Here is a 14,252-nt window from a genome sequence, read left to right on the forward strand (position 1 = left end):
GTGGCCAGCAGTAGTCTTAACAGAAAGCATCCCCCTTTCCTAACAGCCATAGACCTTCCATTTCAACCAGTGAAGTTCACGGATGGTTTTGCCTACTGTTGTTGCCTCTGTGTTATGTAGGAGTGACTCTGTGATACATACCAAGGCTCAATAACAGTGTACATGTACAGCATACACACACATTGCATGTGTATACGATATATATACACAGACATATACAAATATGTATATGCATGTATGGGTGTGTATAAATACACATAAAATGTATTTTATATGTACACGCACACACGTGTTTTAGAAATGTATGTGCTTACAAATACATATTTGTGTAAAATATATATAAAATACTATGTGGTTACTGTAAAGTTTGCTTTTTATTCCCACAAATTCACTTTTTTCAGTGTATCTTTAGATGCATTACTAACACGCAATTATTATGTCCTCATGGAATACGGACGTGCCCATACAGTATTATTAACAGCACCTTCATTATCTTCCCTCTTTAGGTTTTGGCTCTACGTTTTCAGCAGCTGAGGAAAGTGTAATGATGGTACCAGCCTCTCCAGAAAATATCAGCAAGCAATACAAAGTCAGCAGTCAGGCAAGGACCAGATATATTTTCCATTGTTATCTCAAATGAAAGAGGGTGCCTTACGCAGAAGTAAATGACTAAGGCCTTTTTAAATGTAATTGTTATGCTGACTATATTTCCTGAAGAGATGAGAGCGATGGTCATGAGGGGAACACTCAGACTGTCTTTGTAATCATAGGAGCATTTACACTGGACAAGGGAGGCTGCATCAGCTATTGGCAATCTTAAATTCTGGACTTGAAGCCTTCACCACCTGATGTATAAAATATTTATCGCACCTATAAAAGAAATGTAAACTCCATGGAGGCGGTTCTACTTTTAGTAGATTGGCCACTCAGTCATCTGATGTCTTCTATATGCTGAATTCCAAAAAACGATACCAGGGATCTGAGTCCCAGTTGTAAAATCTTTGTTTGACTTACTGCAACATAGATACACTTGAGAGGAGGCAAGCAGAGCTCCCTTCTGCTGTGAGTACCCCCTTTGAAATGCAGGCCAGTCCTCATGTGATAGAAACTACTCCAGTGACAATGTTTGCCAGAGATGCCCCCTTACCCCCACCATCTCCCCCCAGGTCTGTAACTCTGACAAGACTGCTTTGTTTGAATCTGAAGTTAAGATACTGTGTAAACAGGAACAAAGTTGACTGATGATAAATTTGGCCTGAACCATTATATAACATATAGACAGGTGACAAACTGATCTCCTATGGTTTTAGTTGACCATTTACTTAAGGGATTTGCTGAATTCAGGTTTGCTACATTAGAAAAAATAACACCACACAGTGAAGTTCCCCACCAGTTCACCTGATGACCAGTAGCAGGAAGTGATTAGCCAGTGTAAAAGGATGGAAAGTGGAGAACTGTCATGTAAGAGATAGCACAATTTAAAATGTCACCTGTGAATCATAGCTAAGAAAGTTCTAAGGGAACAACTGTTACCAAAAATCGTAACCAAGAAAACTCTCCAAACCAAATGATAGTTTAGAAAGCCGACATTGGTTTATTGCAGTGCTGGGTGCATGGGGGATTTCTCCTCCTAGCATGCACACCCAGTTGAAATCATGACAAGTATTTAAACAGTTAACAAAGTTAGTTACGCCTACTGGTCCCATCACTTAGCTAACTATTGCTTAGGATCTTTCTTACATCGTCTTAAAGATACAGTTCTCTTTTAATTCACTACGCATGCCCAGAGAGTAGGTGGCTTATTTGGGTTGGGGGCTTTTCTAGCTCGGAGGTGTGGTTTTTAACATTATAATGAGGCAGGTCAGCCTTAGAACACCCATTTGGGGCATTTCACTGACTTTGTTGTTTGGTATGTAGACAATACCAAGTCTCAAGGTTGTATATCAGTTGTTATCAGGAGACCCAGAAGTTCCTCCAAGGTGCTATATCTCAGTATACTGTTTATCTCAAGGTAAACAACATCAACATAACCCAATACAGCCAGTGACCATAGCCAGCCCTTTTCCAGGAAAACTAATGCGTATTTCAGTTTATGTGATGCAGTATCTTCTTAACTTATTTGTACAAAGTTTGCACAAAAGGGGTCTGTTCTTTGTAGGCTAACTAAATTGTTTAAGTCTTTGGTATCACAACTGCAATGATCACATTTTGCTAAGTAAGAAGTCATTTTAAAATAATAATTCAGATTCCTGGTACTTTTCTCTAGTAAAAAGAGTGGTTGGTGTGTTGGGGAGACAAAGAGGAATAGCTAGAAGTTAATGCCAGTGCCTTTTTTTTCCCAGCTTTCCAAAGTGACGATGTGCCGTTTAAAATTAGAATATTTTGTTCCACCATTATTTCCACCTTTAATGTGATTTTATCCTTCTTGTCTCTGGCAGGTCTTTCATGAGTGTTTCCTGGAACCCTGCCACAACAATGGGACATGTAAACAGTTGGGAAGTGGATATATTTGCATATGCCCACTTGGATATACAGGTAAAAAATTGAGAAGCAGGTGGAGGAGCTAACATGCCTCCATGCCCTTAACAAGAGCAAGCATAAAGGAGCAAAACATTTCAGTGCAAGAGCATAGCCTAGCTAATCGGAATATCCATCACAGATTTACCATATATAAGAATTAAGAAAAGAAGTTCCTCATGTTCTCGCTGAACTGTATCGTGTTTGGCAGAAAAGGATTTTGAATGGGGTTTCTTTTGGTGGAGTTAGTGGATTTTAAAATCCTATCACTTGGCAATATTTATGATTAGCAAATCTGGAAATTTGCACTGTAAACAGCAAATTCCACCAGATTTGCCTGTACTCCTCTTTACTGTTAGGTTCCCAGTTGCTTCAGAGCAAACAGATGACTTACCATTTCTTGATAATAGCTGAATAATCTCTGTTACTTGTGACAGGTATTAAGTGCCACTATTTGGAACTGCTCAGTCTATTGCCCGATGTGCATCCTACCTTTCTAATACATTTTGTCTCAGGTCTGTGTTAAAACACGATCTAAATAGAAGATAATAAACCTGAATGTCTGGTAATGTATGCAATTAATCAATCATGTTTTCCTACATTAAGTAGTCATGACTTCTGTGTTTCTGAACAATTTCAAATTTTGTCTCCCTGTTCTCAGTCCTTTATTTTGCATTCTAGGCTTGAAATGTGAAACAGAATTTGATGAGTGTAAATCATCTCCTTGTCACAACAATGGAATGTGTAAAGATGGCATTGGGACCTTTGTTTGCCATTGTCAACCAGGCTATTCAGGTAATTTGTTTCACTTCATAGCTATTCTTCAGACAGGCATTGTTTCTGTGCCAGGTAGCTAACACAAGGTAGCTAACACAAGCAGTCTGATCTACAGGTTAGAGTAAGGTTCCACTGTGTGTGAATAGGTTTTGAAATAAAAGAATGAGCACTCAAGGACAGTCTGTGTTCCTGTTTGTGCATGTATTGCTTCTGTTTTGTGACGTTCCTGGTTTGAAAAAAATAAAAGGAGTGAAGTTTAGAGAATTAGTAAATACATGGAAAATGCCAGTGAGACTGAATATGGCCTGACTATACAAAGCATTTATGCAGTTGCTTTGCTGCAGCCATATGAGTAAGTGAGTGGGCTTTTTCTTACCTCTTTTCTCAGTCTTTTTAACTCTCACCTGCATGCATGTTGAAGGTATTGAAATCTGTGGGGAAACTGACATGCTTGAGTACTTCGCCAAAACATCACCTAGTTTCTAAATATTGAAATAAACTATTGAGGAGATAATTTTGTGTGATTAAAAAAAAAAGGCCTGGTGTTTTCCACCAGAAATTATCTCCCTCATTTTTAATGTTTATGGCTATACATTTATCAACAGCAACACTTGCTGGCTATTTTTGAGTCTTTGTAAAGATGAACCATGGACTTTGCAAATTTCACATCCCAGCATCTAAATAACACATGATCTCTGTAGATGTTTGCAGTAGTGCAGTCAAATGTGGAATTTTATCAGCTGATCTCAGTGGTCTTTTGTTATGCAAGCAGTATGGTGCCGTTCTGTCTTCCACATTCCATCACTGCAGGATGCAGACCTTGAATATGTCTTGATAATGCCTTGTAACCCTTGCTGTTTGAAGGTCTCTTGTGTGAGGAAGACATAAATGAATGTAGCTCCAGTCCGTGTTTGAATGGAGCCCACTGTGTTGATGGCAAGAATGGTTACCACTGCACTTGTGCAAAAGGGTTCACAGGTACACCTTTTTCTGTTTAAGTCAGCCTTCAGTCTTTCTGACCAAAAAAGATGTCTTCCTACCTTCTCCAAAGTATTTCACTCTCATTGCTCTATATTACATATATTGTATGTTGATGTGGATGTACTAGATGCCCTAGATCCATGTAATCTCTCAGAGTCCCTGTAGTCTAAGTGTAGCTTCAGAAGGATTTACTAAGTGATCAGTCTTCTATTCCTAATTTTGCCGTGAACTCACTGTGTGATGTTGAGGAAAGAAGACAGACATTCACATGGGTGCAAATTGTTATTTTTAATTTTATTTTAAAAAGAAGAAGATTACAACAGTAGACACGATGATCTATATTAAAACTGCTCCCCATCCGCATACTCAGCTTTCTACTGCTTTCATAGATTTCTGTAACAACTAGGCATATCTGCTGATTATCATGCTGCCAAAGAGCTCCACTATAAAATCACATGCAGTTTCTTCATTCTTTGGTGCTTTTAACAGAGACCCTCTTTCACAGCAGGAATCCCAGAATCATCTGTTTCTGGCTTTCACGTTTCTCCTTAGAGTCGAGGCTCCAGCCAAATGTCTCTTGTAGCAGCTTTTCATTAGTTGCTCAGAATAGTTTCTCAAGTGATTTCCTGATTCAGCCCAAATTACTCACATAATGGGCAATATCTGTTTAAATTCCCCACAATTTGCTGAGTGTTGATTTCTACAACTACAGAGATGTTTCCTGTAATTCTTCTATGACCACTTAACCTCAGTTAATGGAGTAAATCCCAAACCTGCATGGCCACCCTAGTGTTTGCTGTTTCCCAGAAGATCGGGCAACAGTCCTTAAAAAGCAGAGATGGTTAGTAATCTTCTTTCTTAGCTTAATTCAAAGCGGAGCTGTGACTTTGTTCTTTTCTTCTCAGGTGCTCACTGTGAAATGGAGGTCAATGAATGCCTTTCAAACCCGTGTCTTAATAGGGCTATTTGTGAAGATCGAGTTGGCAGTTTCTCCTGCAAGTGCCTCCCAGGTTTTACTGGTGTTTTGTGTGAAAGAAACATTGATGAGTGTCTCAGCAGACCCTGTAGGAATGGAGCTACATGCAGAGACGGTATCAACAGCTTCAGGTGAAAAACAGATGATTGATGTAATACAATGTGGAAAGTCAGATATGTTGTGGTGCTTCAGCCTTCTTAGATTTCAGCAAGGCATTTGGCAGCCTGATCCAATATATACGGTCCCCTTATGCACACGAAAGGAGATTTTAAAAGGCAAGAAAATAAATCCTAGTGTCCTCACTCTTAAAAAATTCCAAGGTGCACAGCAAAGAAAATATGCAGATTTTGAAGCGCAAGCATGGTAGGACTGCATGGTTTTAATACTGATCTTCCAAAAGAAATCCTCTTTCCCAAGCTTCAAGGGCTTGTCTTGCTTTCCACCAGAAGAATAGGTGATGACCGATTATGTACCTGATAATATTACATTCCTATAACCTGCAAGACAGGGATAGCTGTACGGATTGAGAATACAGAGATTAAAATACAAACACCGATGGAATCTTCCAAATATTTCTTTTTATGCTTTAGGGTATCTGAACTCAGATGAGAAGTTAGAAATACCCATAGTAGTGTCATATCCTAGATCCCTGTAGAGACAGAGAGATGGACCAGCTGTTACTGTCTGAGTTTAATAGCTCTTTCCCTTCCCAAAGCCCCAGAAGTTTTGGTGCCTTTCAACACGTTGGTTTTCCAAGTACCAGAGGTTTTGGTGCCTTTCTACTGCCTTGGTTTTCCCTCGGCGTAAGCATATATGCTGAAGAGTCAAGTACCTCTTGTCTATAATTCTGTGGACTCTAGAAGGCATGATTCACTCACAGTAATGCAATGAGTGCCTCTCCCAATTTCATATGAAGAAATGCATACACTGTGTTAAAATTTTGTTTTGTCCCTATCAAGAAGAAATTTTATGCAGCTAATAGAATACAAGGATACTTAAAGAAACAACCAAAATAAAACTCCATTAATTGTAGTATCTCTTCTGTTGATGTGTTTTTTGTTTTTTTTCTTCCCAGTATATGCCATTCCCATTGGCGGGCCTGGCCTCATGGCCAGGATTCTTTGTCGTGACAGCAGCCACCTTTGAAGTGTGCTTCTCTTTTTCCTCCATAGGTGTCTGTGTGTGACAGGGTACACAGGACTAAACTGTGAAGTGAACATCAATGAGTGTGACTCCAGTCCCTGCTTAAACCAAGCCACCTGTGTGGATGCCTTGAACTCGTACGTTTGTAAATGTCCCCCTGGCTTTACAGGCAGCAGGTGTGAAACAGGTACACAGGACCAAGTGTCAGAAAAAGGTGGCTTGACTAAGTCTCTGGGCAAGATTTGCACTGGCTGGGCTGATTTCATACAGCTTCCCCAGAAAGCAGCTAGGGTGGTGGGACTCTTGAGAGGCTGAGTGGAGCCTGTGTGACTGCAGTGTTAATAAGTGTAATTGCAGACAAGTAACAGCATGTGTGCTATGTCATATTTATATTCATGTCTCTTTTCTAAGGCACAGTTCTATCTTTTTAATACCTAGTAGGTCTATCTAATTTAATTTGTATTTGCTCTGTGTATCTCAGTTAATGAGCTCTTTCTGTTTCTTGTATTTCATGCAGGGCTTTGCGTCACAGGGTTAGAGATTAGTATGTGGTAGTCTCAGCTTTAGAAGTCCTAAAGTCATCAAGTTCCCTACGGGCAAAAGGGCATCAAGTTCTCTCTGGTTGGGCAAAATGGGTCACACCTACTGCAACTTCCTGGATGATGCTGGAGTTAGGCCACACAACCATGAGGCTCAAATCCATTTGTCTTTTAGCCACTCCATGAAAATTATGAAGTGTTACACTAGTAGCTGGTGAATCTTTAAACAGAAGAACCCATGTTGATTTTACAGAGATGGTGGAGGACATACAGGTCGTTTAGACCTACCGTCCTAGGTCTGAGTTTAAGAACACCCAGCTTTCAGGAGAGCTCCACTTGATACATTTACATGTGGTATCCTTGTAAAGCATGTCACTCTGCATTGAAGAGCAGCGTGTAAGTGCTGTTCCATACCAGCACAGAGTATTTCACTAAGTCCAAAGCAGAAAAAAAAAATTTTTTTTTTTTTTGATCTTCACTCTTGTGAATAAAATGGAACCAGCTGATCACACCTCTTTGGGTTGTTGCATGGCAGATGAATATGTCATTTCATTGGTAGAGAACTGAAAAGCAAGGTTCATGTTCATTGTTCGTTAGATAATCAGCTTCTCTTCCAGTTGTTTTTCTTCAAACTCTGTGTTGTCTAGCCTTGGAAAGCTCTGTATGCTGGCTGATGTTAAACTGCTATACATTCTTTCTACCTCTGATCAATTTAAAGTGAATAATTTTAATAGATGGGTTGCATTCCATTTTATTGCATTTGCTTAGATTCCATTTGATTCTCTTTCTGGGTTTTCAGGAATGTAGCTCTGAAAACTCTTTGTCTTTGTTGCAGAACAGTCCTCTGGTTTCAATCTTGATTTTGAAGTCTCCGGTATCTATGGATATGTCATGCTTGATGGTGTTTTCCCATCTCTTGGTGACATCACCTGTACATTCTGGATGAAATCCACTGACACCACAAACTATGGAACTCCCGTTTCTTATGCAGTGGAGAATGGAAGTGATAATGCATTTCTTCTGACTGATTACAATGGGTAAATCACAGTTCTGCTTTTCTGTAGCTTGCAGATATCTTGAATTGATAAAGAAAGCATAGACCAGGAGTCTGAATATCAGCTTTGCCTACTTTGAGGTGGAAAAATCTGCGTCCAAACCCCATAGCTGGAGTTGCCTCTTCGTTTTGTTTTTCTCCTTGCTTCGTTTCCTTCACTTTTTGCCAAATAGAAGATTAATGGCAAGAAAGCAGTGAAGTTTAGATAGCAGGATATTTTTGTCTGGACTACGTTTACAGCATATTTAAATGACACATTAAGACAATGATTGGATAAAATGGAGCTCATCACTCAGGGTACTTGGAGTGTGACTCCAAAAGCAAGGATGGGCCCAAGAGGCAAGTTTAAGAATCCACTACGCAGCCGTGACTTGAGTCTTCATGTTTTGGTACAAAAGCACATTTCTTATTTCACTGTGCTTTGCATATGAAAACCGTAACTTCCAAGTTCTCTGACAAAGAGACATCTTGTATGATGATCTTTCAAGAGAGATTTCTTGTATGATGTGGACATGGTTACCTTGTTTGGCAAATAACATTTGAGTCATGTGGGACAGGCCATGCTTTTAATGTTGCTGTATGCAACTGAGTATGCCTTCATCTTCCTTCCATGCAGCTGGGTTCTTTATGTAAATGGGAAGGAGAGGATCACAGACTGTCCTCCAGTGAACGATGGTAACTGGCATCACATTGCGGTCACATGGACATGCACAGATGGGGCATGGAAAGTGTACATTGATGGAAAACTGTCTGATGGAGGCAGCGGGCTCTCTGTTGGCTCAAAAATCCCTGGTATGCTTTATTTATATTACACCAGATCTGTTGCCTTCATTCTGTTTTCATTGCAGAATTTGCTATGCCTGCCAGGAAATGCTTATTTTGGTGGTTTTAGTATGTTTTCACACTTTCAATATTTACACAGGGCTCATGTTTGCTATTGTTGTTCATGAGGACAGTTGCGTCACTCAGCCTTGGCTGAAGACCAAGTGCACATTTCTAGGGTAGACTAGTAGGTAACTTGTTTTGGGGATGACAGGGGTTAGTCCACGAAGGAGCCTGTGCTGAGCTGATTTTGGAATGGATTTGTGAGAATAGGTTTCTCATACGACAAGCTTAAGTTTAACTGGCATTTCCCTTACAAATGTGTGCTCAGAGTTGAGTGAATTAGCCTTCTGCTGTTACTTTCAGACTTCTTTTTAAAGTTATGTTTGCGTGTTTTCCTAACAAGGTGGGTTTTGCTATTTCATTGTTTCCTGCGATCAGCAGTCTTTCCAGTGGTATCAGAAGACATGAAAAGGAATACCTTGGTCATTGAAGAGCTGTGGAAAGCCTGATGTTAGATTGCTACAAAGAGATTTGGTTTTGATAGTATTTTCATACTGCCACCATCCAAATTTACATAGAGTTTCAAAAAACTATCCGTATATTAAAAAAAAATTTGATAGTGAAGCATTTTAGTCTGTGTATCTTATGCTTGCTTCTGTCTTTCCCAATTACACTGGAGTTATCTCCAGAGACGACCTATGGAAGTGTGCAGTCTCCATAACTTTTTGCCCTTGTCTGTACTCCCTGTCACATACAAATTGCATGTCCACATCATCTGTGCTACTGGTTGAGGAGAGGAAATTTAACTTGTATGGCATATCAGAATGTTAACTGTCTAATCACCAATGTGCTTCTGAGGGTTTGGAATCAAAGTTGTTCTATTTGACTTCCTAAGCTTTTGTTTAAAGCAGGAAGTGCAAGCTATCTTCCTATGGAGATCCCTGCTGTAAGGCTTTGTTTCCTATCCCTGTTCTAACTCTTTCTGAGTTTAGGTGGTGGTGCACTTGTACTGGGTCAAGAACAAGATCAGAAAGGAGAGGGATTCAACCCAGCTGAATCTTTTGTGGGCTCCATCAGCCAGCTCAACATTTGGGATTATGTCCTGTCTCCTCAGCAGGTAAGTCCTTACTGCGGAGTTTGAGCACAGGGCTCTGAGTATAGCATGAACAATTGAAAAGGCATTCAAAGTTAGTATATTGGATAGACCTCTGTTCCCACAGAAGTCAGTGGGGACCAGATGAAGCTCTGGCTTAGGGTAATAAGCTTTGAGTAGTAAGTAGAGTAGCTTTAAGCAAAAGTAGGTGTGGTAAAATCAACACTGAAGTCACCTTCTATTTTGACTGAGCCTTTCTGTGTAATGTAGCTTTGAAGGATAAATGAAGGCATACACAAAAGCTAGCAGTCCTGTTAAAAGAGGGAGAAAACCCAATGAAACAAGCTCAGGGCTTGTTTTACAGGTTACAGTTCCCTCATCCTGCTGTGTGAAGTCACCAGTAAAACTTCAGAGGGGAGGCACCAGAATTTCTGTCAATGCGTTAGACACTATGAAAAATCTGAGGTATATAATCCCAGGAAATGTCTGAATGGGCAACATAACTGACTATTAGGCTACTTTTATTCAGATACCAAAACAAAAGGTCTGGCACTAACCTTTCACAGAGTTAAAAAATTAATGTAGATCAAAAGATGTCTCCAAGGACAGTGATCCTTCAACTTCTCTGGGAGCCAAGCCTCAGTGCGCAGTTATACTCAGAGTGACATTTTTTTCTTTATATCTAGTTGGGACCTCCCACTTCAGTTTATGACTACTCTTTCTGTCTGCCACCATGCACTGTTGTGAAGAGGTGACTCTATATGCTTGATTACATCCCCATAGCTACTGGGAGCTGCTCTGTGTGTCCCCAAAAGTGTCTCTGCTCCAGGCTGAACCAGCCTTGGTCCCACAGCCTCTTCTCACAGGGCAAATGCTCCAGCCCATCACCTTTTTGATGCCCTCCCCTGAACTTGCTCGAGCTTGTCAATGTCTGTCTTGTACTGAGGAGCCCAAAGTGGAATGTGGTACTCCAGATGTGGTCTAATAAGCACTGAGAAGAGAGAATAATCCCTTCCTTGGTTTTCTGGTTGTGACCCTATTCACACAGCCAAGGATGCTGTTGGTCCTCATTATTGTCATGGTGCACAGCTGGCCAATACTCAGCTCACTGCCTGTCAGAGCCCCTAGGTCCTTCTTCACAGAGCTGCTCCCTCTCCAGGCTTTCCCCAGCCTCTATCATTCAGAGGTTTTTTCTTCCCATTTGTTCTTGTTAAATTTCATGAGCTATGGATGCAGCTCTGTCCTTCAGCATACTGACTGGGCCTCACAGTTTGATATTATCTGCAAACCTGATGGCAGTGTGCTCCATCGCCACTTCTTGGTCATTAGTATTTCAATTCTGAAGGTCAAAAATTATGAAACTGTTGGTAACACTTGAACAGCAAGAACGAATGTTCCAAGTTAGAGGCATTTCTTGGGGAAAGAGTCTTTGGATTAAGAGGTTTTGCTCTTCTCCTGGTATTTTTTTTAAGGTTTTACCACTATTTGGTGGTTTGTCACTGTTTGTTATCCATGATCCAAATAAGAAATAATAAAATGAACAGAAAATAGAAGTAAAGCAGAATCTTTGCTTCCAGCATCTAGATGTCTCTTCTGCTTCTTTCTGCTTTCTTTGCTACTTTGGCTTTCTGCTAGGTTCAGAACTGCCCAGCAGTCTGCTACTTTTCCTGGCTTTTGGGGTCACTGATTGTTGCATTGCCAAGTCAAATCTTCAGGTTTTTGTTCAGTAGCAGTTTTGAAGCTGATAAGTATACATGTGATTTTACAGGACACACTGGTGAAGAGGTTAAATGTGATTTTCTAAGTCTTTCTCAGTAGTTGCCTGTCTTTAATTATAGGCTTGATTAAATTCCCATTTGCTTCAAATGCTATACAGTTAGGACAAGGAAGAAAATCCTGCCCTTGATTTATAGTAACCATATTACTCATCTGAAAAAACAGATGTGAGACCAGACAGGAAGCTGAGCCAAGTAAGCTTCCTATAAAATTTTTACCTCAATCATTTCAGAGCTTGGGACAGTAAATCACTATTGTTATATATTAAAAGTTTTGTTGTGGCCAGCTGGAACTATTCATTAAGTCTTACCTTCCTGTTCTCACCCATAAAGGAAAGTAGGGTGACAGAATATGTTGTCCAGTGAATAACGTAAGTCCACTCTTTAAGATTTTTCTTTGTGTACTTTAGTTGCTCATCCACTTGCGCAATAATTTTGTATAGGTAAACCAACAGTCTGGTTGTTTTGCTGCTGAGTAGACAGCAGTAGAAATATGAGTTGTCTATATGGGACTGTGAGGTCCTCTCTGGCCCTTCATTCTGCATCATATGGCTGGGAACGGCTGATTCCCAAACCTGCCTTTCCCACACTGGAAATTTTTCCCTGCACATTCCTTGCAGGTTTTTTGCAGGCCTTGGCCTAAGCAGTTTCCATTCAGTGCATACTGTTGAAGTGAGATCTTTTGAAGTGGCCTCAGAATAAACAGAGCGGGTTGCTCTCCAGCAAAGCTGACTCTAGAAGAGTCTGATCTGCCTCACTGGAGTTCAGGGTAGGGGGAATGTGAGAATAATTCAGCCTGAGGTTCATGGTGTACCTTCTTTTCTCACAAAGACAGTATAGCACATTATTCTTGGTAGTTGATTTCATCCACTGGAGACGTGACAGAAGCCAGTCACCCTTCTGAAAAAGGCAGTTTCCCAACTGTTCAGCATGAACTGGGCACGCCTGTGCTTTCTAACCAGCTAGCTGTGCCCTGAAGCCATACGGCACGTATTGTATGTGTAGGCTGGCTGCACTGAGATGTACGTAGCCCACTGGGCTGCTCATCTTTGCTCTTCCTAATTAATTTTTTCATGCCGCTGAAGGAAACATTCCTTTCTACCTGCCAGGGAATTACTGGAATAACCCTCCAGCACAGAAGAGCCAAAGCGTGTGAAGTAGTCTCAGCAGCCTAATTACTAACGTGTTCTCTTAATTGAAGAACCATCTTTTCTCCATAGACCACTTCCCTCTCTGATATCTTCAAAGAAGAGGAAATCCTTAATTATCCCTTTAGTGTGCACTTAGCCTCCTCAGGGCACACATGTTTTTTTCAGCAGTTCCATGGCTGAGATATGATTGCGTCTTCCCTGATACGGAGAAACGTGAGGAGTACTGTGCCAGTAATTCACCTTAGTCCCAGTCACCTTCTGAGACCATATTTCCTTTCTGTTCCTGGAGTTATAGTGAACAAAGGCAATTTTGTTTGCAGCTTTAGAACACTTCCATGTAGCAGAAATCTCCCTGCCCATTCAGTGGAACTAGACAGCCTTCTTTTTTACAAATGCTGGAGTCGGGACATCTGAGCTCTTTCCGAGGGACCACTACGGAATATTTATGTGAAGTCCCATCATTAAGAGTCTGTCTACGTATTCTTACTATTGTGTATAATTTACACTGGTGTCTGAATAGCTTAAAAGTGCTGTGCCATCTGGGTTTGTAGTCCCCAAGTTCCTTCTATTGGTGGCCAGACAGAAATATAATAATGTTACTATGTTTAATAGATTCTCAGAGTCACAGTGAAGAAGTAGAAATGTTTTTACTTTATTGAATTTTTTTTTTTTACATTAAAATACAATACTGAAACAGCTTAAGGATTCCCACTGGCATTTCAGTTTTTTGTAAGAACGTGAAAGAAACCCTTAGTGGTGCCATTAAAGGAGTAATGTTTAAAAACTTTTCCATCAAAGATATTTGACCAGATCTGCTCTCAAGACATTAATCTGCTGTTGATCTAATGGTGTGTTCTTTCCTTTCTCCTATCCTTAGTTTGCCTGTATAATTCTTGTTTCGGTACGTGGTTACTTATGGCCCTGTCCTGCTTTAGTTGAAGTCAATGCCAATACTGCTGTTAGTATTGGAGTGGGTCGGCCTTGCCTGCAGTGTTTTGAAGAGCCACACAATAGCCTAGTGCATTGACTTCACAAAACTCGTGTACTGGAAACAACAAATTGCTTTTTAAACTGCTTCTTTTTGTGTTTCTGTTCCTTAAACGTGGTGCAGTGCTAGCAGAGTTTGAGGAATGCAGATCTTCAACATTAAGTTCCTTTGGGGTCCTATCTGACATTTTTTTGCAAATACATGAAGTTTTCTCTTCAGGTTGCATTCTCATATCTGCCTTTTTCTGTGACATAAATACATTTTTCTTTCATGCTAACAAATGCAATTGTGTTTCAAGAACTATGTTTTATACTTTCCTTGTATGACAAGTACTCTTCAGGTATTGCCTCGGTACATGCCTGTCCACAGCTAGCTGGCTTATAAGTACAGAATAACAGGTAGTTCAGCCAGAAGCCTCTTGTGCTAGAAAGGA

The 14,252-nt window shown here is 40.4% G+C and overlaps 1 protein-coding gene across 1 annotated transcript in view; it reads left to right on the plus strand.

Moving 5' to 3' along the window:
* Nucleotides 1-14,252, plus strand: part of SVEP1 (sushi, von Willebrand factor type A, EGF and pentraxin domain containing 1) — a 128,178-nt gene that overhangs the window by 70,671 nt on the left and 43,255 nt on the right. The window contains exons 20-28 of the mRNA XM_059834260.1: nt 507-601; nt 2,439-2,535; nt 3,199-3,312; nt 4,159-4,272; nt 5,181-5,382; nt 6,424-6,581; nt 7,769-7,970; nt 8,604-8,779; nt 9,805-9,929. Coding sequence (XP_059690243.1) covers nt 507-601; nt 2,439-2,535; nt 3,199-3,312; nt 4,159-4,272; nt 5,181-5,382; nt 6,424-6,581; nt 7,769-7,970; nt 8,604-8,779; nt 9,805-9,929 — 1,283 coding nt within the window. The remainder of the gene's footprint in view (nt 1-506; nt 602-2,438; nt 2,536-3,198; nt 3,313-4,158; nt 4,273-5,180; nt 5,383-6,423; nt 6,582-7,768; nt 7,971-8,603; nt 8,780-9,804; nt 9,930-14,252) is intronic.

This window comes from Gavia stellata, chromosome Z (genome assembly GCF_030936135.1).
Source record: "Gavia stellata isolate bGavSte3 chromosome Z, bGavSte3.hap2, whole genome shotgun sequence".
NCBI classification, from domain to species: domain Eukaryota; kingdom Metazoa; phylum Chordata; class Aves; order Gaviiformes; family Gaviidae; genus Gavia; species Gavia stellata.